Source organism: Cynocephalus volans, chromosome 1 (assembly GCF_027409185.1).
Source record: "Cynocephalus volans isolate mCynVol1 chromosome 1, mCynVol1.pri, whole genome shotgun sequence".
NCBI lineage: Eukaryota > Metazoa > Chordata > Mammalia > Dermoptera > Cynocephalidae > Cynocephalus > Cynocephalus volans.
This window is the reverse complement of record NC_084460.1, coordinates 245,517,588-245,541,165: the sequence shown is the minus strand read 5'-3', so window position 1 is coordinate 245,541,165 and position 23,578 is coordinate 245,517,588. Positions and strand designations below refer to the sequence as shown.

The 23,578-nt window shown below is 36.2% G+C and overlaps 1 protein-coding gene across 13 annotated transcripts in view; it reads right to left on the bottom strand.

Moving 5' to 3' along the window:
• OSBPL6 (oxysterol binding protein like 6) overlaps positions 1-23,578 on the bottom strand; it is a 218,228-nt gene that overhangs the window by 73,804 nt on the left and 120,846 nt on the right. For all 13 annotated transcript variants that reach the window (XM_063095497.1, XM_063095555.1, XM_063095537.1 and 10 more), the window contains one exon: positions 13,250-13,503. In XM_063095497.1, the coding sequence (XP_062951567.1) occupies positions 13,250-13,351 (102 nt within the window). In that variant the 5' untranslated portion in view covers positions 13,352-13,503. The remainder of the gene's footprint in view (positions 1-13,249; positions 13,504-23,578) is intronic.

Genomic DNA, 23,578 nt, shown 5'->3' with positions numbered 1-23,578 from the left:
TCTTCTTGGTATCCAATCTACTCTATGCCCATTCCACCTCATCTTAGCACACCTGCACATTGTAGCCAGTCAAAAATTTCTGGAATTTTTCAGTGCTCTCTGATTAATTTGTAGAGAATGGTCCCTTAGCAATCATTAACACATGATTAGACATAAAACTACCTTCTAGCTTTATTTGGAATTATGAAAATCACAGCTCCAATAGTATAGAACTTTTGAAAACACATAAAGAACCTAACTTTTAAAACAGAAAAATCTAGTGGATTAACCAAACAGCTCTTTTGTTTATTAGATTTAAAGCTATGACTGGTCAATGGGGGAACATATCAAATTTATTTTTATAACATCCTCAGTTACAAAATTAGTTCTTTTCACAAGGTTTCCTTTAAGATCATAATTTGTGCTGTAATTTTTTGTACTTTTCTTCATGAGATAGCTATTTTCATTTTCTTTCACAGTGACTTGGAAACACATGCCACTAACTTCAGGTGCTGAACCCGTTATATAAGCAAGTTAAATAAAGGGTTACATAAACCCATTAATTATTCTTTTAAAATAGAGTTTCCTCTCAAATACTAAAATTATAACTTAATTTACAGGTTAGTTTTTTAAGAAACTTAGAACACACAGACAAAGTGGAAATACTTACCCATCCGTTGCTTTCCCTGCTCAGAGGGAACAGATGCATATTCAGCTTAAAACCAGGAGTTGAGAACACTTATTTCACTGTATTCTTTAATTTGGTAGAAGTACGTTCCCTGGGTTAGCATTCACTGATCTCAGTACCTCCTGGGCAGCAAGTGTAAGTCTGCCATGTAGTCTAGTATACTCAGTATCAAAGATGTGGGTAAACAGACAGACAATGAAACACTTAACAGCTGAATGGCTCAGTGCAACTCATGCAGAGAGGAATATGACTCTCAAAGTGAAAGTCCAGAAGATCTGCTGAACAGGTTTTTTGTCATTTACTTACTTCAACTTCATTTCAAAGATATGAAGAAATTGCTGGAAATATTTTAGGCTCTGGCTACAAATTTCTGCATAGACTCACTTTTCATACAAATTTAGGAGAGTAATAAAGAGAATTGGACCATTGCTCTCTGAATGTTAACCCCACTGAAACTGTTCATCTAACTATCTTATCTATGCATTTTTATATTTATAAATTATACAAAATATTTTCAAAGAAAAATACGCCAAATAATTCAGAAACTTTGAACGTTATTTTCTTTAAGCTTTTGGCTATTAGTCTAGTCTCTCTTCTAGTTGTAGCTAATTTTAACATAGCAACACTATTTCAGTGATACTAGTAACCTCTATAGGATAGTGTTGTTGATGATGATGAAGGCAGCTAATAATTTGTGCTTTCTATAGCCCGTCTCTATGCTTTACATGGATTATTTCATTCCATCATCACAACAAGCTTTTGAGCAATCACTGTTAAATTTCTTATGTCTGATTAAACAGAGGCACACAGAGGTTCAGAGGGGCACAGAGTCAGTAAGTGTCAGAGTTGGAATGTACATTAAGATTTTATTCTGGAGTCTAAGCTTTTAAATATTGCCTTTTTTCTGAAGTTAAAAGTAATTTTAAATTTAAAAATTACAGCAATTTCATATAGCATATGTCCTCAACACCAACTGAACCTATCAAAAGGCCTCTTTACCACAACCGTCTATAGATACAGAGAGAGAAAAATGAGCAAAAAAAAAAAAAAAAAAAGATTATGGCACTCTTGAATATGGTATAACCTCAAGGTTAATTTCTTCACCACCCGTGTAGCAACCTCAATTTCTAATTTTAAAGAACTAAGAGTAAGTCAGCTAGCTTTTACTTTGGGGATGCAGTGTACAGTGTAGAGAAAAAGAACGTAAGTTTCACAGGCATTCAGACCAGCACACCAATCCTCATCCCGCTATTTACCATTGTACTGAGACAAGTCATTAACTTCTCTCAACCTCAGTATGCTCTTTCTGTTAAACTGAGATAATAATATCTACCTTACAAGACATTTCAGTCACAGAGTTGGCACCTAGTGTATGCATAGTGCTGCCCAGGGGCTGGTGCGCAGCAGGCACTCAAATGGCATTTACTATCCCAGTTATAGACACTACAAGAATAAATGTCTAGGAACCTTACGCATTCCTATTGCCACAGAAAGATGTCCACACACACCCTGCAGGTGTATGACACCTGGGAGCCCTTTTGGAAGAGATAAATCCATACCTTACATGGCCATCATGTTTACACAGTCAACCCAGTAAACTTAGTTCACACCACCTCGTGAATTGACTGAGAAAGGTGTTGATGCGAGTGGAGACAGATGCCTTAAATACTCACCAGCAGGTCAGCAACAGCAGTGATGGCATCTGTCTGCATGCCTGCAGCAGAAGATGCACACAGACTTGCCTGCTGTTGTCTTAATAATTTCCTTCAAGGAAATTTTTTTCTTTGCAATAGCATGAAATATTAAAATCTCCAAAGCCAAAAAGCCATGGCTGAAGACGTAGTAATCCTGCTACTTTCTCTATCATTACAATTATCTTGCCCTCACTGAAAAATGGCAGAAGTGCATTAATAGTAAGTCTCCATATAAGCTGCACTAAAATGAATGAAAATAGAAAATTTTAGAAGTAGTGGCTGGAAAAAGTACACACAGCACAACTGGGAAACCCTGCAGGGAGAAAAGCAAAGTCAACAAGTCTTGTTTCTTCCTGCACAGAAATATGAAAGTCATGAATCAACAGCTATAGCCCTACATTGAACTCATCTGTATTGAAAACCCTGCACTATAAGAAATATCATTGGGACTCATCAAGTGGTTCACTGATAGCTGAGAACATTTCAGCAATCTTGACTGTGAAGTGATAAGAGGAATAGGAATAAACAACTTCCCGATTCCCACGGTTGCCTTTAAGTGGAGACAGAACTAGAACTTACTGGTGAACTTGCTCCTTTTTCTGTTCTCTTAACACACAACAGCATAACAAAATCACTAGAAACCACAGCAATTGGAGTAAAAGCATATACCAATCACACTTCATTACAGCAGTTATAAATAAAAGGCAAATAATGTGGACAAATATTAGGCCACTTCAAGAGCAAAGGCTCTGGAACATACAGAGTTAATTTAAAAAGCGGGAGAACAGTGCCCTATGACTTCAAAAGAACATTACAGTTAATTTGTAATTTTCTACAAGGCTTTCATAATTACCCAGAACAGACAAAGGTTTTCAGTATAATAATCAGTCACATGATTTTGCTAATAATACAAGCAAAAAAGAAAACTCCCATATACATCTTTTTTAACTTTTATGTACGTACATTTGAGGCGGAAGACTTGGACTGTTTTGATCACCCTTGCAAACTCAAGAGTGTATTGTTGTGTATTTATGATAGATCCATGTGTACTCATGAATATTTGCTGAATGAAAGAATGAATAAATATTTGCTATAATATATTGTGTCTAAGTTCCCATATTAAAATACCATGAGGTTAAATATAAGTGGTAAGGAGAACAAAAGGTGGCTCAATTCATGCCTCAGCACCTCAAAGATGGTTTTAAAAACTTGCTCCAAGTTTCCCATGTGACATATTCTTCACATTCATTTAATTTTTAATTTTATACTTACGGAGTTAGGGCTTACATTTTTATTATTAAAATTGTTGACACTTTTATCATATTTACTATATTCCAAATACAGTCTTAAAGCTATACTCACACACACACAGATGCACACACACAAATTAACTCACAAAATAGGATCTTAAAAATACATATTCACCGCAGAAATTTGGGGGGGGAAATGAAAAAGAAAAAAAAAATTAAAACTACCCACAACTAGCAATAAACTCTTTCAATATCTTGGTATACTTTCAGCTTTTTTTTTTTTCAATGCATATATACAAGGGTACTTCAAAAAGTTCACAGAAAGATCCATATTATCTTTTGATTCTATTTTTCCATGAACTTTTTGAAGTACCCTTGTACACTCAATTATTAAAAAAAATTGGAATTACACTATTTTTTCAATTTAATAAACTTCTTTTCAATTATCAATATGTGATTTTTCCCACAGTATTAAATATTCTTCAAAAACATTTTTAGCAGCCGTGCAATATTTCACCATATGGCTATGAGACAGGTTCTTTAAATATCTCCTTGCTGTTAAACATTTGACTGTTTCTAATTTTTTACTCTATAGTAATAATTTATAAACATTTTTGCACAGAAATCTTTACATATATATTTGTTTCCTTAGAATACATTTTTAAGAAGCTGAGTTACTGGGTCCTATGGTATAATCTTTTTAAAGACTTTAGATACGTATTGCTAAATTTCCCTCTAAAAAAGTAAAATCAATTAACATGCTGATCAGTAGTGCATGAGAGTGTCCATTTCCCTGAAACCTCATCAATACTGGTTACAATAATTTTTACAAAATCAGCTCTTCATTAGAATTTGAGGTTAAGAACTGGCACTTGAAATATAAAATATGCAATATGTACAGAGCTTTCCTTTACCTTTGTGAGTACTTTACTTAGTCTAGAAGAGTTACAGTGGATTCTGGGCAGTGGGAGATAAAATTTTCTATTTGTCCAAGTTTAAAATCAAGTAAAGCAGTTTATAGACTTATGGTCCATTGGGATGATGTTTTTGTGGTCCTAATGAAACACCTAAAAGTGTATTCTGTAAAAGCGATGATTTCCAAACCCGGATGAATAACAGTCTCCTGGGGAAGCTTCTGGAAACAACAGATTCCCAGGCCTTTTCAATAACTTATTGAATGAGGCCCTCTAGGGTTTATTAACTCATTAAACTGTGCTCTATCCGTTTGGTGTTATGCCCAAGAACCTAATAGGCATTGCTTATCTTGGAACTGACAGATGAATTTGCTGCTATAAAAATAATATCTAAAACCAGTCATCTCAAGTAAGAGATAACCTCCAAAGTGAAAAACTGATAAAGGCAGCTCCAGAGAACCAAAGGGCTTTGGCAGGCACACCAGAGAAAGCAGAGAACAGATTCTTATCCAAGTAGGGTTTGGTTCTGAATCATTTGTGGGTGACAAGTGTCAGAGTGCCAGGTGGCAAACTTCTTTCCAGTGGTCTCAATTTCAGCATATTCAAATTGGACTGAACAGATACTGTAAATACCAAGCAAAAGCAACAGGGATCTCCAAACGGTGGTGACAGCAAGAAGGCTGTGGGCTGCTCATTGCTTTTAATGGAAAAGGCTAATAATTGTTTTCAATAAACAAATGATCAAAACTTCTCATTCCAAAAACAGTATGTGTAGTAAAAACACAGAAGATTCAGAAAAGCACAGATAACATGAATTTGCTTATGACACCCATACTCTATGATAACATTTTGGTCTAGGTAACATTTGGTCTGTAGTTTCTTAGGCCAATGAAGATGTAAAAAATCACTATTATTGCTAAGGGAAAAAATGAGGCGGCAATATATAACTCAAAAGTGATTGACAAACCCTGTCTTACAAAGTTCACTTAGAAGTATACAGAAGGCCCTTCCTCTGAACATCAGCTTACCAAGCTTTACAGCAGATCAAATAGTGGAGCGGGTGAGAACAGGGGCTCCAGGAGCAGGGTTCCAGGGAGCAAATCCCGTCTTCATTGCTCATTAGCCGTAGGCAAGATATCTCACACTGTTTGCCACAGTTTAGTTCTCTGAAAAAGGTGATGATAGTTCCAATATTCCACAGTGAGAGCTCATGAAATATTAGCAGCTGCTGGTGTTGTTCTATTAGTTTGTTCATGAACATTACCTAATATTTAAGTTTTTCAGCATGCCCAATTTGCAAAATGCATCTAAATCAAAAAAGTTGGTCACAGTGTGAATTTTTGCAAGCAAACACTATTTTTCCATTGACACTGGTCCAAAGTCCTGAAAAGTTGATTCCATGGGATAGATGGAATCCCAGAAAGGCAAGTTGAAATTGGAAGCAACTCCAGAATTTAAATATAGTACTGAGCGCCAAGGGATTTACTCTTCAGCATCTCTCTCCTGAGGACACTGCAGATTTTTAGACCAGTTTAGTACTTCTCTCTGAACTAACAGCTGGGTTACAAGGTCATCCTGCAAATCCTTTTGTCCACTGGAATTCTACATAGAGCTAAAAATTCAAGTTATATTCCTCCTCCTGGCAGATTTCAAGTTATATTCTCCCTTGCTGATAAGGTTGGAGGTGATTAAAATTGAAGGTTAGGTATCAAATCAGGGATGCTTGACTTTTTCTTACTAAAACTTAGGACATTTTTGTTTGAGATAACATTATATTTTTTACAACTCAAAGAAGAAAACAGATTTCACATTCAGAAGACAGGGATACTTTTTCAAAACACTGATTTGGTTATTTTATTCAACAAAGGTATCTATCTGAAGAAGCTCCAGAGGTTCAGTTGGAGGAGAAGACATATTCTAATTCAGTTCATGTATATGCTGGCAGATATTTTTGCCAGCCTGTTTGCCCAAGAAGAAAACTTGTTATGAATATCCTGTACATAAAATACAGACATTGATGAGGAACATTTTTACTTTCTGGTTTTCTAGGCACTTCCTCCCTTATACCGAAAGTTGCATGGATAGCAGATGCTGCTCCTATCAGATTTGGGTGGTCATGTCACCAGCCCCTGGTTATACCAGCACATGGAGTCCCACTGAACCACTGCTGGACACAGTCTTCACATGTCATCAGTGAACATTACCTGAACAGGCCACTGTTGGTTTTGAAATGTACTGGTGTTGATAATACATAGGAAACATTTTGGATACCCAGGTAGTCAAAATCTTCCATACTTGTTCAGGATTGACCATGATACGGAATACAGATTTTATAAAAACTGACATAAAGATTAACTACCAGCTTCTTAGGACTTATTTATAACTTTTCCCTTAAAATGTTCTTTATGATATAATGTCTAAGCTTTGGCAAACTTTGAATCATTATAAAGAATGGATGGTATTTTCTTCTTTGATTTTTCAAGGATTTACAAGGTCCAACCTAGCAGAGCTATGATAATTCACTCATAATAAATGCTATCACCTGGAAAATATGCATTCTTAGAACCATAGTGTCTGATTTTTTGATATGACTTGATGATAATACAAATAAAAATAATCACTGGCTCCAAATAGGGGCCTTGCTTTTAAAAATGAAGATTCTTGGGCCTGATCCCAGAACTATTGAAACTGTCTTTACAGGGTAGTCTCAGACAGGTATATTTTTAAAAATTCTCTAAAATGCTTGTATGTGAATATAGAAATAATTATGGAAACAAAGTCCAGTCAGTGGGTCACAAACTTAGTAACCCTATCATATTAAAGTTACCATAAAATAAGTACTATGACTGACTGGGAAACAATAACTCTGTTTTAAAATACAGACATACCTCCCACTCTCAGCAATATTTTTAACACCAGTACAAAATGTCCCCAACTCTTCCCTTTTGTCTGGTATCATTTCCTTCATAAGCCTCAGTCACTTATTCCACAACACATTCACTCTCAGGAGCAGGTGGAAGGGTCTGTGTTCTCTCAGCTCCTCTCTGCTACCTTGGGACCATCCTTCTACTCTCAAACTCCATTCTTGTTGAGACTTGGAACTCCCCACTGTATCACCTTCTGTCCTTGTTACCACCTCCTGACCTCGTGATTACTCCTCCACAACTATCAAGGCCCCTGGAGCCTGGTTCACAATCTTCTCTCCATCACTCCTCATTCATTTAGTCAAATATATCCTGAGCATACCATATGCGAGTTACTTACTGTATGAGGGACTAGGGATACTTTACTGAACAAAATTAAACACCTGTTTTCATGGGGCTTACATGCCAGTGTTAGAAAATAGAGAAATGGGATACAGACATAGAAAGATAAACAAATACATATATGTATATATAGCTATATATATAAAATTCATACAAATATACAAAATATATATCATGCCAAGTGGTGATCAGTGCTTTGAAGAAAAAGAAAATGAGCTAAGAGGACAGAGAGTGGTGAGGACATGCAGGGAAGGGCAGCAAAGGCTGTCCAAAGAGGGTACATTTGGAGACTGAGTCAAGTGTGTGAACAAGCTGGGCTGAGGGGACCCCACAGATGCCAAGATTGTGAGGTAGGAACACACTTGGCACATATGAGGAGTTCGATGGAGAGAGCCAAGTGGAGGGGAAGTGGTAAGAGATGGGATCAGAAATTTAGGCAGAACCAGACTCTGAATGACCTTGTAGACTACTGTCAGCAATTCAGTATTATTAGGAGAGAGGTAAGAAATCACTGGAGACTTGGTGCAGAAGGGCAGCCCAATCTGATTTAGGGTTCAAAGGGATCACTCTGACTGCTCTGTGAAGAATGATCTGTATGTTGAGTGAGTGTAGAAGCAGGAATATCCACTAGAAAATGATGGCAATAGTCCAGGTGAGAACTGATGGTGGCTCAGACCAAGGTGGAGGGAGAGGAGGGGGTAAGTAGTGGGCAGATTCCACCAGGATTCGCTGATGGTTTGGAAGCAGAGTGTGAGAGAGAAAGAGGAATTAAGGATGATCCCTGGGTTCTTGGCCTTACCAAGTTAAAAGATGGAGTTGTCATTTACTGAGATGGGAAAGATGGGGAAGAAGCAGATTTGAGAGGGAAATTAAGAATTAAGTTTTGGACATGTTAAGTTTGAGATGTCTTTTTTACATCCAAGTAGAGATCACCCATTGTAAGTTAAATATTCCTGTGACTGACCTCCTGACATCTAGTATCAGGGTTTGCAAATTCAAATGCTTTCAGAAGCCAAGCAGTCAACATAAATAAGTACTGAAATACAATAAGGACAGGTGAGGACTGTGGCCTATTAGAGAGTAAATGCCCCATCTAAACTAGAGGCCACTACTGAGCCCAGCATAGTATTGTCATTAGGAATCTGAGCTCAGTATCCCTAGATCTTCCAAGTTTTTAATAGAAAGAAGAATTTGGATTAACAACCAAATCTTAGAGTTAAAAAAAAAAAGTCCCACAATCTACTAAATTCTAAAAGTGCTCGGTTAAATAAAGTTCTTACTTCAGGACTTATCAATGCCCTTACTTTGTTAATATACATTGCAAAAGAATTTTTTTTTAGCATTTCTCTAACTTTCTTGATAGTAGAACTCTCTTCTCAAAGAACACCTCACGGGACAAGTATTCCTCTGGAGAATGCTGATTTATGGGTATATCCTAGACGCCTAATCAACCCCTTTATTTCCTCTTTGAAAGTTTTAGGGCATATATATTTATTGCAGCTTATGAGTCATAGTTGAGCACACACAAAGAGCCAATTTTGTTAGATGCTTTAACAGCTAATGAAACATAAATCGAACAATTACTGAAGTCTTCTAATGTGTTAAATACTAAGTGGAGTTTTGACCCTATCATTGGTGAAGAAACTCTTGGTGAAATCACAAGGGCAAAGAATCACTTCATTTCCCAACTCCTCTCCCATCTTCACCTGTTGTGCTACATAACTTAGTGACAGAAAGGACAATCAATGACTACAATTCACAGATGTTCTTTGTTTGACTTTTCTAAGAGGAAGGAAGAAGAGAGAGGACAAATAAAACTGGAATGGAAAATCTGTAATAGGAAGACAAGACAGATATTGCTCCAAGTCTCTAAAAATATCCTCTAGGATATATTAAAACATTTGATATGTGAGGCTTGTCTCTGAAGAATTAGAATACATAGTCTATTTAAAAGAGCACAAGCTCACAGTTGCAAACAGATCAGTACATAGAAAGATAAACATAAAAATGTCAAATATTTTCAAAAAATCTATAGAAGTGCAGAGAAGGTAATGTGGGTTTGAGTAGCCAGTGAAAGTGTCACATGAATTGGTCCTTGACACATGCAGAGGCACCAGGTCAGGAGAGAGGATGGTGCCAATGCCACACAAGAAAGACAACGGCAGAGATAGAGATAGAAACCACGGTAGACAGGTGATAGACAGGAACCATGAGATAGAGTTTTAGTAACCATGAGCAGACAAGACTGCGCAGGTTGGGAGGGAAATGGAACATGAGGCTGGACCAGATCATGGTGGCCACTGGATACCAAGCAAGGAAATCTTAATTGTGTAGGCAACAGAGAGTCCATGAAGGATTTCTGTTCATGAATCTGCCATATTCAGGAAATTTGAAATGGTGAGGCCAGGAAGGAGCTGGTGAGGCAAAAGCACACTGCAGGAGCCTGGATACAGGTGATGAGAGTATGGGTAGGGAGTTGGCAGTGGGAACAGAAGGAAGTTACCATATCATGAAGAAGGAAATAACGAATAGGACTTGCTAACCAATCAAATGTGGGAGAAGCAAAGGAGAAAGGCATGGCAAGGACCCTGCATGCCTGAGAGAATGGTTATCCTTATAGCAAACTGGTTTATACATACTGATTTAAGGCACAATCAGACAGTAGTACATCTGAATAGAAATGCTCAATCAACTCATTAGTGATTTGGGACTAAGACTTGGGAAGGACAGGCAAGTAATGTGTATTAAGATACCACTGTATTCCCAGTTATGTGCTAGATTCTTTACCTATATGATCAGTTTAGGGGGAAGATAGGGGTGGAGTTTGCAATTTGGCGCCATCTGCATAGATGTCAGTCAAATCAGGAGAATGAACAGAATTCAATGAAGACTAATTTATCTCACTTTCTCTATGTCCCTTCACTATGAAAATAATTATCACACAAAAATAGATGCATATAAAAACACTGCATCACATCACATCACATGATCACTCAACATTTCTGAGTTCCATAAGTTAATTCTGGGTTTTAGGTAGTGACTGAGATAGGGAAGGAAAAACAGAACTGTAATTGTTTTTTATTCTTTTCTCCCTTGAGAAAGATGAACAGACACAACACAGGAATCAGGAAGGAACCAGAAGACAAAGTATTTGGGAGAGTTTCCACCTGTTGAGATAAACAGGAATGAAAGTAAACTCTCAATAATACCCATTTGTACAGTGTCTCTTACTTTTCAAGAATTCATTGTCAACATACAGACGTGCTACTTTCATCCCCAACATAAAACTCTCCAACATAAAACAAGCCAGTTAGGAGTCACACATTCCACCTTCAGGCTCCCTCTGGCAGACCAGGGTCTCAGTTTTGCCCTGCTGTTTTGCATGCTGGCCCTGGAGCTCAGGTGCAACAGGCACATCAACAATGCACACATGACAGATGTTTCTATAGCAGTCATCAGTCTTTTCCATTTGCCACAATTCTCCAGGGTGAGCTGAATCGATCCTTTCCATCCCCCCAGAAGCCTGGAAGGCTGCTTAAAATGTCTCTCAATTTAAATGCCCAGAGCAAGGGAAAAATAGAGAAGCCATAACAAGAAAGAGGAGAGGAGAGGTGGAGGGTAGACTGACTCTGCAAACTTAGAAAGCATCTCAGCATGCGGTAGTTATTTAATATAAAGCTGTTTTCACTCATGGTACTCTTACTTTCTTTGACTCTACAAATGCAGTACAATAAAAATGAGGGTACTTCAAAAAGTGAGTGGAAAAATAGAATTAAAAGGTGATACAAATCTTTCCACGAACTTTTTGAAGTACCCTCTTATTTTAACTGTGTGAAATCACAGATTTAGTTAATGGTATAACTGCTTCTAATTAACAAAATATAGGTGTCCTCTTTGAACTCAATAATAAAGGACACCAGTGTCAAAAATTCTCTAAGACCTCACAATAGAAATATCTGCCTTAGGAACTGTGAAAAATATACACATAAGGAATCTCTGATTCTTACTGATTCCCCTGGAATTTCTTGCTAGAAATGGGAGAGAAAGTGCCTGGAGGGATTGAGACTGAAGGTTCCCTAATGAGCCTCGTCAGCCTGCACTCCTATTATCTAGAAGAATGAATTCACATCTGAACTGGCTGTCTCAAGACCCATGTCTACAGGATGGACTACTGAAAACTGATGCTCATACTTCTAGAAACTGGGCAATATGCTTTGAACAAGTAAAGTGAGGGTGGGCACGGAGGGGAGCAGAGGGAACTCTGCAAGAATGTTCACTAATTGAAAGCTACCAAGATGGAAAGTTTTTATAGAAAGTTAACATCTACTTATTGTAAATTTCCAGTTACATGACTAAAATACTATCACAAGACAATATTACGATAGAAAATAGTTATACTCAGATCTGTGGAAGCCAAAACAACTACCTGTTTTGACAATGAAGAGCACTTATATGATTAATCCTTCTCCAACCCTGGTAGCAGAATAGCCACTAAAATAGTAATGAAGTAAGTAAGTAAAAATAACTTACAGAATTGGCTCAAATGTGATAAAGGTTGTTTTTTACCATAATTAAGCAACAACACTTTTTCTGTTGCCTTTAAACATAGTTTGAGTTCTCATTACTCTTTATTCTCAATATTACAATTTTATTTGTAACCTAATTCCTAAATCTGTTATCAGATTTCATGAAACACCAAACAGAGGTTAGAGCTTGGCAGACCAGTGAGAGCTGAAAGGAAAAACCCCGGCCCGAGCGTAAAATAAGACACACCAAGAGACAGGGACTCAACCCAAGTGTATTAGGCAGGCAAAATGAACAAGCGGGCTGCCCTCTCAAAAGTGGGAGCAGCAGCAGGGAGAGTCGGGTGGGCCTTTTATATCCAGTTAGGCTGAGCTGGACTGTTCCTATTGGCTAAGAAGGAAGGGGAGGGAAGCGAGCGGGGTTTAAGCTGAGCTGGGACTTTCTCATAGGCAGGCAAAATTGCGCATGCAGGAAGGTGAAGTGGCAGCTAGGGGATTTTTCTGGGTGGGGGTTTTCCGGGAAACTTTCTCAGGCCCCATTTTGTGTATCTTGGTCTTCAACGCCATTTTACTTTTCCGGTGGAGGGAATATTAGCCAACAAGAGCCTTATAGAAAGAAGTCCTTTGCAGGATTCCTTTCCACTCCATGAATGAAAAGAGGGAGAGCAGAACATTCATGCTCCTGATGCTAGATCCCCCTCCAGGTATATATATGACAGCTCTGTTGTCTATATTCTATGAAAGGTCCTAAAAAACAGAAAATCAAGAGTAGGAGCTTCATAACATGGTCAGGTGTATCTACAGAAAATAATGAGTTTTCCTGTGGAATAAAAAACTTCACAACAAAATTTCAGAATTAATTAGTGATCCCAACCTATCTTAATGGTACAGTATTTGTGTAAAATAACAAAATGCATGTCATACTCTTCTCTTACCTGCCTACTGTCTCTCTGGGAGGAGGTTGAAGAGGAGGCACTTCTGTGGGTTGGAGTAGATGTTTTATGAGCAGGGGATATGCCCTTCTCGTCTGAACTCATCGCCGCAGTTAGAGTCTAGTTACGTGCACTTAAGACCATCCCAATCTTCTCTTAGATTCACAAAGAACTAGGTGACTCTTCAGTTTCATTCCATTTTATGAATCAGGTTTGACGAGAAAACAGCAGACAAATATTGAGGGTGTCCAGACCACCTAAAAGCAAAGCAAAAAAAAAAAAAAAAAAAGCCTCACGTGATTAATTAAAAACAAATTAAAATCATCATACTTAGCAAAAATATATTAATTAGTGTTAGTGAAAGAAAGAACTCTGACATATTAGGAAATATTTCTTCCTCTAGATTTTAAGGTGGATGTTAAAAATGTTAATATGTAACAAAGGTCTGTCAATAAGGAAAATAGGAAGAAACCACATGCTAAAGTTATATTCTTCCCTTACATTCTCTTTGTTTTAAAGCAGATTACAATGCTATATCATGGACCCTAATGCCGAAGTGTACCAGCTTCTTCTCCAGAAATTTAATTTCTCTACACAATGAATTATATTAAGTGCTCAGCCCATGTTTGTCTTCAGTTTAGTTTGGCCATATCATGTATGTGATGGTTAAATCCAACACAAAGCAGTTACAAAAGGGTTCATGCATTATGTTATCGCATAATGTGCATCCTGTGATACAGCATTTATGAAGGATCAAGGAATACAAATATCCACAGTTACTTATACCTCAAAACTACAGCATGTCTATATGTAACTCAACAACCAATAGGCTCACAAGCTTCTACAGAATGACAGGCACATCTTGGAAAACAGGTCACTAGCGATGCTTTACTTACCCACAACCAAAAGCCACTTCATTTTGTATTCAGATTCATGTAAGGAAGGTATGCATTGCTCATACTACGGTTAAAAGCTAGTCTCAGAGTAAAGCATTGTTAAATTGGCCTTGCCTTCAACACGGGTATGCTAAAAGTTTTTTATTCCTTGAAAGAAGCACACGACGTGTAGGCCTATTAGCACAGGTTCAGAGAGAAAGCTGCTGGCCATGAACAGAAGTCAACCTTTAGGCCAAAGAAAAGTGAGACCTGAACTTCAGTCCAGATGGGGAGACACTGAATCAAACAATTTAAAAAAGATGAAGATGCATGGCTATTATGAAGATACACGGTGAGGTGAACTGATGGATCTGGAAATCAGAGCTGAGATCTGAAGGATGAGGAGTTAATCAGGTACCCGGGTGTCCAGAGTGGCATGATAGGAATTAGTGGTGGCCAATATGATTAGAGCTCAGGGAGATGGTGTCATGATGGTCAAAGAAAGGCAAAGGCCAGTCTCTGAAGGGCCTTGTAGGGCTCCTATGGCCTGAATGCGTCCCCCCAAATTCACATATTGGAAACTTAATCCCCAGTGCAACAACAGTATTGGAGGTATTTAGGTCATGGGGGCTCCACCCTCATGAATGGATTAATACTACTATAAAAAGAGTTTTAGGGAGTGGGTCTCTTTCTTATGCTCTCCTGCCATATGAGGACATGGCTTTCCTTCCCTTTGGAGGACCCAGTGTTCAAGGTGCCATCTCGGAAGTGGAGAGACTGGGCCCTAATCTGCCAGCACCTTGATCTTGGACTTTCCAGCCTCCAGGACTGTGAGGAAGAAATTTATGTTCTTTATAAATTAGCCAGTCTTGGGTATTCTGTTATAGCAGCACAAATGGACTGAGACATTGGCATTTGATTTTCATCATAAGCATAAGAAGCCAAAAAGGGGTGTGGCATAACCAGATTTGTATTACTAAAAGGTTACTTTGGCAGCCACGAGGAGAATCAAATTGGGGAAGTAAAGAAGATAAGGGAGTTCTTATCAGGAAACGAGATGATGGAGATAGGTGGTGGCAGGAAATCCTACACCAAGTCCTGTGACTGTGGCTGGCTGTGGGGAAAGGGGAAAGGCAGAGTCAAGGTGACTCCAGATTTCTGGAATTCTGGGCAAAAAATGGTCAAAGAAAATTCAGGATTGAGAGAAGGTCATGACTGTGGTTTTAAGTATGTTGAGTTTGAGATATCACGGAGGCATTCAAGTGGAGACAAACACCGAGAAATGTAGGCCTGGAGCTCAGAGAAATCCAGGCTGGAGATACAAATGTTTAATAGATTATGTTAATGATACAAACATACTCAGTGATTTATGTAAATCCTGAACATATATTTTTAGAATCTGTTACATTATGTTAATGGATTATGTCACTCTGAAATGTGTTAATCAGAATTTTAATGGTCACCTGGTTATAGATTGGGATTGAAAGAACAATCCTAATTATCAAAAGGGAATTTTTATAAACTGGGAAAACTGGACATTCTAGTGAATAGAACTTGTAATTCTTTCTTAAGAATCCAACTTCACTTGTCACCACAGAACAAATAAAAGCTACTTACCCTCAAAACTGGAAGATTTTCTTGAAACAAAACTAGCCTTTGTACAAACAGAAACGTGAAGAGCTGTAGAGCTCTTTTGTTGGCTAGAGATGAAGTTTTATTTAGTATTGGCAAAAGGTAGTAACATGCCAACACTTGAAAGATAATCATCTGATCTTTTTGTTCTACAGAGGTAGTCTAATAAGTGTGAGGACAGTTTCTGATGCCAAGCTCTGGTGCCAGCAAACAGAAAGCAAGAACACTGCCCACATCCTTGAATCCGAGGACTTTACTTTCTGGTCCAAGATGTTTTACAAGTAGACATTCACACTATAGCCAAAAGTATGGCAGTTTTGTGATGTCTTTAACTGCCCCCAAGGGATGAGGCTGAAATAACCCAACTCATTAAATTGTTACCCATTTGGAAGTAAATTCAATCCAAGCTACACTTCCTCTGTTGAACTTTTTTTTTTCTTTTTTATCTGCATCCAACTTCACTTTCCTCATTAACACCAGTACTAACACCTTGCTTTTTGTTTTAATTTAAAATGACATTTTGAGGGTAATTTGTTTATGATAGAAGGGCAACACTTTGGTTGAATCATAACTGTGAATATGTTGAATAATATAAAAATGAAGACAAGATGAATAAGATAATTTAATTATCCCAAGAATTGGTTTTGAGGTTATTGTCGCTTCTATTAATTTTTGGTCTTTTTTTAAAAAAAAAAAAAAAAAGGGTTTCAAGTACCTAATATAAAGTTAAATAAGATGACTATTCCAACCAATTATCAATCAAGTGTTTGATAACCTGCTTTATTACAAAATGCATTACAAAAGTAATCTAAACCATTATGTTTTTACCTACTTATTCTTTATTACCAGAGTATAGAAATTATTCATCAAAATTTCATCTCTATTGAAGGAAATTTTCAGAAATTGCCTAAACAATATTCTAAACTGAAGAAAGACCATAGATTTTAAAATCAACACTAACATAATTACTATACTCAATGAGAAAAGTACTGTGGTTGAAAATAACAGAAATTTAAGAGGTGAACATAAATTATTTCTGTCTCGTTCTTTCTTCATATGAGTGGGAACACTACAAGGATCGCTAAGTGCTATAACATTTGCATTTACATTGAGCGACATAAAATTCAAGTTTATGGCCCAGAGACCTAATTAAAGCAAAAGGTGGTAGGGAAGACTTCTAGAACTTGCTGCTCATAGGCATCATAAATTGTATGTGTGCAGAAAAACATTTGAAACTGGAGACTACTTAACCTGGGCTAAGTTGTGATGTGGTTACAAACATGCCCGAAATCTCAGGGGCTTATGAGAAAGGTTTACTTCTTACTCATTTACATGTCCTTTAGGGCAGCTGCAAACCTACTCTGAATCCTCTTCATGCCAGGCTTAAGGAGTAAGCCCCCATGAGAGGGAAGGAAAAGAGCCATGGCAGAACCATGGGATAGTTCTTTCTTTCTATTTTTTTCTTTTAATGATTATTTGTAAGACTTTTTTCGGGGGGGGAGGACAGCTGGCCTGTATGGTGATCCAAACCCTTGACCTTGGTGCATTGATGTTATCAGCACTGCGCTCTAACCAAGCGAGCTAACAGGCCAGCCCATGGGATAATTTTTAAAGTCTTTGCTATAGGTGGCATATGTCACCTTCATTCACATTTTATTTGCCAAAGCAAGTCACATGGCCCAGCGAGGTCAACAATGCATGAAACTATGGTCCTCCCAGTGGAAAAAGCAGAGTATATTTGGGCATAATAACACAATTTATTACATAAATTTTATATAATTTTTTACTATATAATTTTTATGTAATTTTATAAAATTTTAATAAAATTTTCATATAATTTTAATAAACACTAACAGTACAGCTGAAAATATTTAAATTGACTACAATTTCATTACCTAGAGATAATCCCTGTTAACATTTTTGGTTGTACTTTAACCAAAGTAGGAGAATAATATTCACATATCTGCAATATGCCTTTTAAAATCCACAATATATCACTAAAGGCCTTCCTTGTGAACACCACCATTCTTAAACACTACAGATAAGGCCACCACATAGATATACCACAACACACTTAGCCATTCTTCTACTCAGATGTTTAGGTTGTATTCAGTATATTTTGAAACAATGAGATTTATCACAGAAGAGTTCATACTAGTGATATGTTCATTTTTGATCATTATAAAAATGACCATCTTTGTTCCTTTAAATATTTTTTTGCTGTATCTGATATCATCTGCTCTCTTTTCTGATATCATCTGCTCTCTTTTTGCTTGCAAGTGATTAATGAAACTGTCCATCCTTTCACATTTAAACTTTCTGTATCATTTCATATTATGTGTCCCTCTAGTAACGACCAGGTAGAGTTATTAAATCTAACTTTAGTGAAGTTTTTCCAATTTCCATCTGATGTTATAACTAATGGTTGGCTTGACTCCTGCCATATCATTTTATACTTTCTATTTTGGGTTTTTTGTTTTTTTTTTTCTTTCAATGCTTGATGGCTTTTCTTTTATAATTTGCCTTTTGCAGCATATTGACTTTTATATGGTTTTAACTGACTTTTATATTTGGCAGTAATTTGGAAGATATAATTCTTCTTTCAAAGTTCTATTTCTCTTTCCCATTAAGTTCTCTAAATCATGCTGTAACCTAGAGTCTGTAAGAGTCTGTAAGAGTTAAGACTAAAATGGTATCTTTTGAGTCTTCTTTTGTAAGATGAGACCCCCATTCACCCCCATCTCCCCAAAAAAGTCACCAAAATTTTCTCCTTCCAGTCCTCTTTATCTTGATGATTTGATCTGGGGTTTTAGAGAATTACACTTGGGATTTTAGAGCAATAGAGAAGAGGTGCTATAACTTTTTCTGGTGGAGACCAACCAGATCTCAAAGTGTGAGGACAGACTGCAAGAAAAGCAAAGCCTTTCAGACTGTAAAAAATGCAATCTTTTTTTCTTCAGCTAAGATTTGTCATAATCAAAACATGGCTAGGTTTTCCTCAATTTGAGATATAGCTTCATAAAATTAGGGTCTAGTCCTCTATAGTTTTGACATATAGTTATTAATAGTTTGTCGTTTTTCAATATTTGCATGACTATTTACAGAGAATTTAGAACTACATTAGAGATCCTAGACACAAGTTACCTGAGGCAGGACATTCCTATCAATTGCAATGCAAATGTTGGGTGGGGGTGTAATAAATTAGTTTTCTATGAAGATCACATCAGAACAATGAATGCCTATTGTCATTATATATTATAGTCATTTTATTGTCTGTATACAGTATATTATTTTTTTTCCTTAAAGAGAAGGGGTAGGGAATCTTTTGTTTCTAAAGTGATTAACCCACAGGTGGGAAAAAGAAAATCAAGGGCTGATTTTGAGTACATGAGCCAGAGACTTCTTTCTAGGAAAGATGGCCAGGTGACATCTGGCCAACACTTCCTAGGATACAGCTATAAAGCAGGGACTGATAGGACTTAAAAAAAAATTTTAAAAAAAGATTATTAGTGCTTACACTAGGGAAGAGTGGCCACCACATATCACAAACTTTAAGGAATATCTGCCACTTCATTCATGACAAACCGTGACACTGAAAATAACATGCAACTTTCCTTCTCAAGACAGTGAAGTAGTGTTATAGGAAAAAAGTCTGGCAAACTCTACTAGTTTCCTTCAAATTAGAGAGGTGAGAGGCAAGAGGCACAGGGAAAGGGCTTGCCACAGATCAATAGTTTCCTGAGACCATTGAGAGATAGCTTTCCTGGCACAGCAGTCACAGCCTGTCCTGCCCTGCACTGTTTTCCTCTGTCTTGGCTTCCTATGAGCATCGTGGACATGTCCCAACACACCCATAAAATACAAAGTCTTCTCCTCCCATAGGGACAGTTGTTTACAAAACTAAGGAGGAAAAAACGTCCAGGAAGACATAAGTTCCCTGATTGCGACTGAGCGAGTCTCTACCCTGTCCCCACTCTCCTTAGGCACCTTACTGAGTAAATGAAAAAGACAAGCCTACCTCCTTCATCACCCAGCCCTCCAGGTGAATTTTAAGAGGAGGATTTGAATGCTAACCGAGTATATTTGGCACAAAAAATCTTTTAACAAAGAGTAGACCTCACACAAAGAAAGTAAAAACAGCAACATATATATATATATGTATGTGTGTACCTAACATTTATGAAAGATTATTCCCCCAAAGGAGAGAAAATTACTAGGTGCAGAAGGTAGATAGAGGGCTTATTTGGAATGTTAATCCTAAACAAAAAGGGGAAGAAACTTTAGAGCACATGTGCTTTACACTCTCACAAAATTTAACCGAAAAATTAAGAAGTAAGACAGGCTCAGATGCAATGAGAACTGGCATAGGAAAGAAAAACAAAACAAAACAAAACAAAACAAAACAAAAAACAAATAATGGCACCAGAATTTAAATGCAGTAATTAAAATGATATGAATGAAGCATGGAATGATTCTGTACAAAAATCTAGCCAATGAGAATAAAGATACAATTGAGGAAATCATCTTGCAAACAGAAAAAAGGGTAAGAAAATAGAGGGTGAATAAAAGTTAACAGATATGAAAAGTAGCTGAATCTACAGATAATAATGGCCCTGAATGATAACCAAAAAAGAAAAAGACATAATATCCAAAAGTATTCCTGAACATAAGGAAGAATTCAGCATGGAAATTACCAGGATCACTCTTTATCTGGCAAAATTAGTACAAAGCAACTCAAAATAAAACAGATCCTGAATTTAGACCACATTCTTTGAAGCAATTCAATAAATTAAAAATTAATAAAAAAATAGAAGCAAGTAGGGGTTAATCCTAGGAAAATTTTGAAAACGTACTTTCCTACGTATGTCTTGGGTTAAAGAAAAAAATAAAACGGATACTGTAGAATATTCCAAAATAGACAAAATTAAAAACCAAAAGCACTCAATCCCATCCTTCTTCCTCTGTCTCCTCCATTTCCCTCTGTGTGATGAAGTTTTTTCTCAGGTTAATTCTAGGGTGAAAGACTTAAGGTAAAAGCAATTGAAGAAAATACAAAAAAATATAATGAGAATATCACATATTTTAAAATGCAGAGAGAGCATAGGTAAAGGTATAATGAAAAATTCACGACCTTAATCATTTGCATTAGTAAACATGAAAGAATAAAAACAAATGTATTAACATTTATAACTTACAAAATTAGAAAAGACAATATAGACAAAGTATAAATAAATAAATTAAAATAGTTGAGTTGATAAATCCAAGATCTACTTCTTTGAATTAACAAAACAATTATGCCAACTACACCAAAAAAGAAAACAAGGCATCATAAATAAGATTATAAAAAGTATACAACCAAGGAATCAAAGACACTAAATAATGAGATCATTGTTGCAAACTATAATCAATAAATAAACCTAATAATAGGTTAAAAGCAAAATATCCTACGTTCAGACTAAAAAAGTACATCATCTATTTAATATCCATTCTCAAATTTTTAAAAACTGCTAGAAGATACTGAAATACGTCTTTCTATGTTTCTGGTTTTCCTATGCATACAAACACATAAACAAATACACACACAAACAAATACACACACATCAATCCAGCATTAGGCTTAACGGTGAAATATTAGTAAAAACCATTTCCACTAATATCAGCAACAAGATAATGATGCTATTATTGCCCTATTATCACTGTTCTTAAAGTGCTAGCCACTAGGTAATATAATTGGCCATCACCCAAGTGAATCAAATGAAAATCAAACAGAAAAAAAAAAGGTTTCAGTAAAGTTGCTTGTTACAAAAGGAACAGACAAAAATAATTTCTTTATATTCCTAAATGTAGCTACAGAATATTTGTAACTAGAAGTAAAAACCTAAAACACTCACTCCTGGAAATTAAGGAATACAAATATTTTCCAGAAAAAAGACAATTCATAAAGCCATAAAATTCCCAGAAGTAACACTACTTATTTAATTTATATAAGAACTATAAGAAGAACCTCTCAAGTACACAAAGACTACCAGTAACAATGACAGCTGTTATCACTGAGCACTTTCCATGTGATCAGCACTGTTCTGAGTGCTTTATAAGTAAGTACGTCATTCATTCATTAATTGTCTCAACATGAGTAAGAGGTGATACTTTCATTTTCCCCTTTTTATGAATGAGGAAACTGAGGCCTAGAAGGGTAAAGGTCACCCAACTGGTAAGTCATGGATCTAGTCCAGAACCAAGCTGTGTGGCAGCAGTCCATGAACCCAGCGACTCTGCACATATGTACAGGTGTTTACTACAGCACAGCATGTTACAGAAGCACAACCCAAATGTGTGCTGATGAGAAAAGTGGTGAATGGATTATGGTACATCTAGGCCACATTCTATGTGCAGCTTTCAAACCTGATGGGAGTGAGTGGGATGGAAGTAGGGAAAAGAAGGGTTGAAGAAGGAACCAAATTTTTTACTTTGTTTACCTATATATCTGAATTTTATATTTGAATTAACATTCAAATTGAATTAAATACTGTAAAACATTAACTAACCACATAATGACACAATTGAAAACATTTGTTACCAAACTCATAATGGGATTTTTGAGTTCTTGGCAATATTATCCTAAAGATCATTTGAAAGAGTAAACATGTGAAAATAACAAAGAAAATTGTGAAAAATAATGAGAGATCTTACCCTTTCACATAGTAAAGCTATCTAAAAGCTGTACTAGTTAATAGTAGGATAGGGCCAGGAAAAGCAAATGGATCAACAGAACGGAATGGAAATTCTAGAAACTAATCTGTGCAATGATTAAAAAGGGTATTAAAAATATAAGTAAGAATATTATTCAGTGCAAAAAAGAAATGAGCTATCAAGCCATGAAAAAAGTTGAATCCCTCATGTCATACTTTAGATCAAAGTCTATTCCAAAAGGCTTAAAATTTTAAATGTAAAATGAAAACCATAAAAGTATTAGAAAAAAATTTAGATAAATCTTTAGTCATCCTGAGGTGAGTGATAACTTACTAATTAGGGCATCAAAACCACTATTCATGAAGTCAAAAAAAAAACTGGAAAAAGTATTTATGACAAAGGCTTAATATTTTTAATATAGAAGGAGTTCTTGCAAATCAGTGAGTTAAAAATGCTAACAGAAAAATGTATAGAGAACATGCACTGGCAATTCACAAAGGAAGAGACATAAATGACCAATATGTTGCTGATAGTAGTCTAAACTGGTTTTAACTTTCTGAAAGAGTTTAATTTGAGTAGGCAATTGTTCTTTGTCCTAAGGAAATAATCAGGTATGTAAATATGTATATATCAATTAAAGTAGTGATAAGATGAAAATAATTCGAATCCTAAAATAGGTGAAATTATGGCACAAATTGGTGAGATTGTGACACAAATATCAACAATTTAGGTGGTGAGATCAGAAGTAAGATTTTTTCAAATTAAAAAAAATTTTTTATATTGGGTATATATTAATTCTATAATCACACTATAAAACTTTCTATTTTGAAAAATATTTTTTCTTTTGAAATATAGCATACAATTCAACTTTTAAAAGTTGCTTTGTGATGGTGGTTGCACAAATTAATGTGCTAAAAATCATAGAACTATATGTCCCCAAAAGCAAATGATTATATGTTAATTGGAAAATTTTTGAAAAAAAAAAGTTTTCAAAAATTTAAAACAAAGATATATAAATTGTATGGATAAATATAAATAAAACACGCTAAAATTTATTTGAGTTCTAGATAAGATTGTAAGGATAGAAGGGAAGGTAGATATATATTCTCTGGAAGGTAAACACATTCTCTCTCTC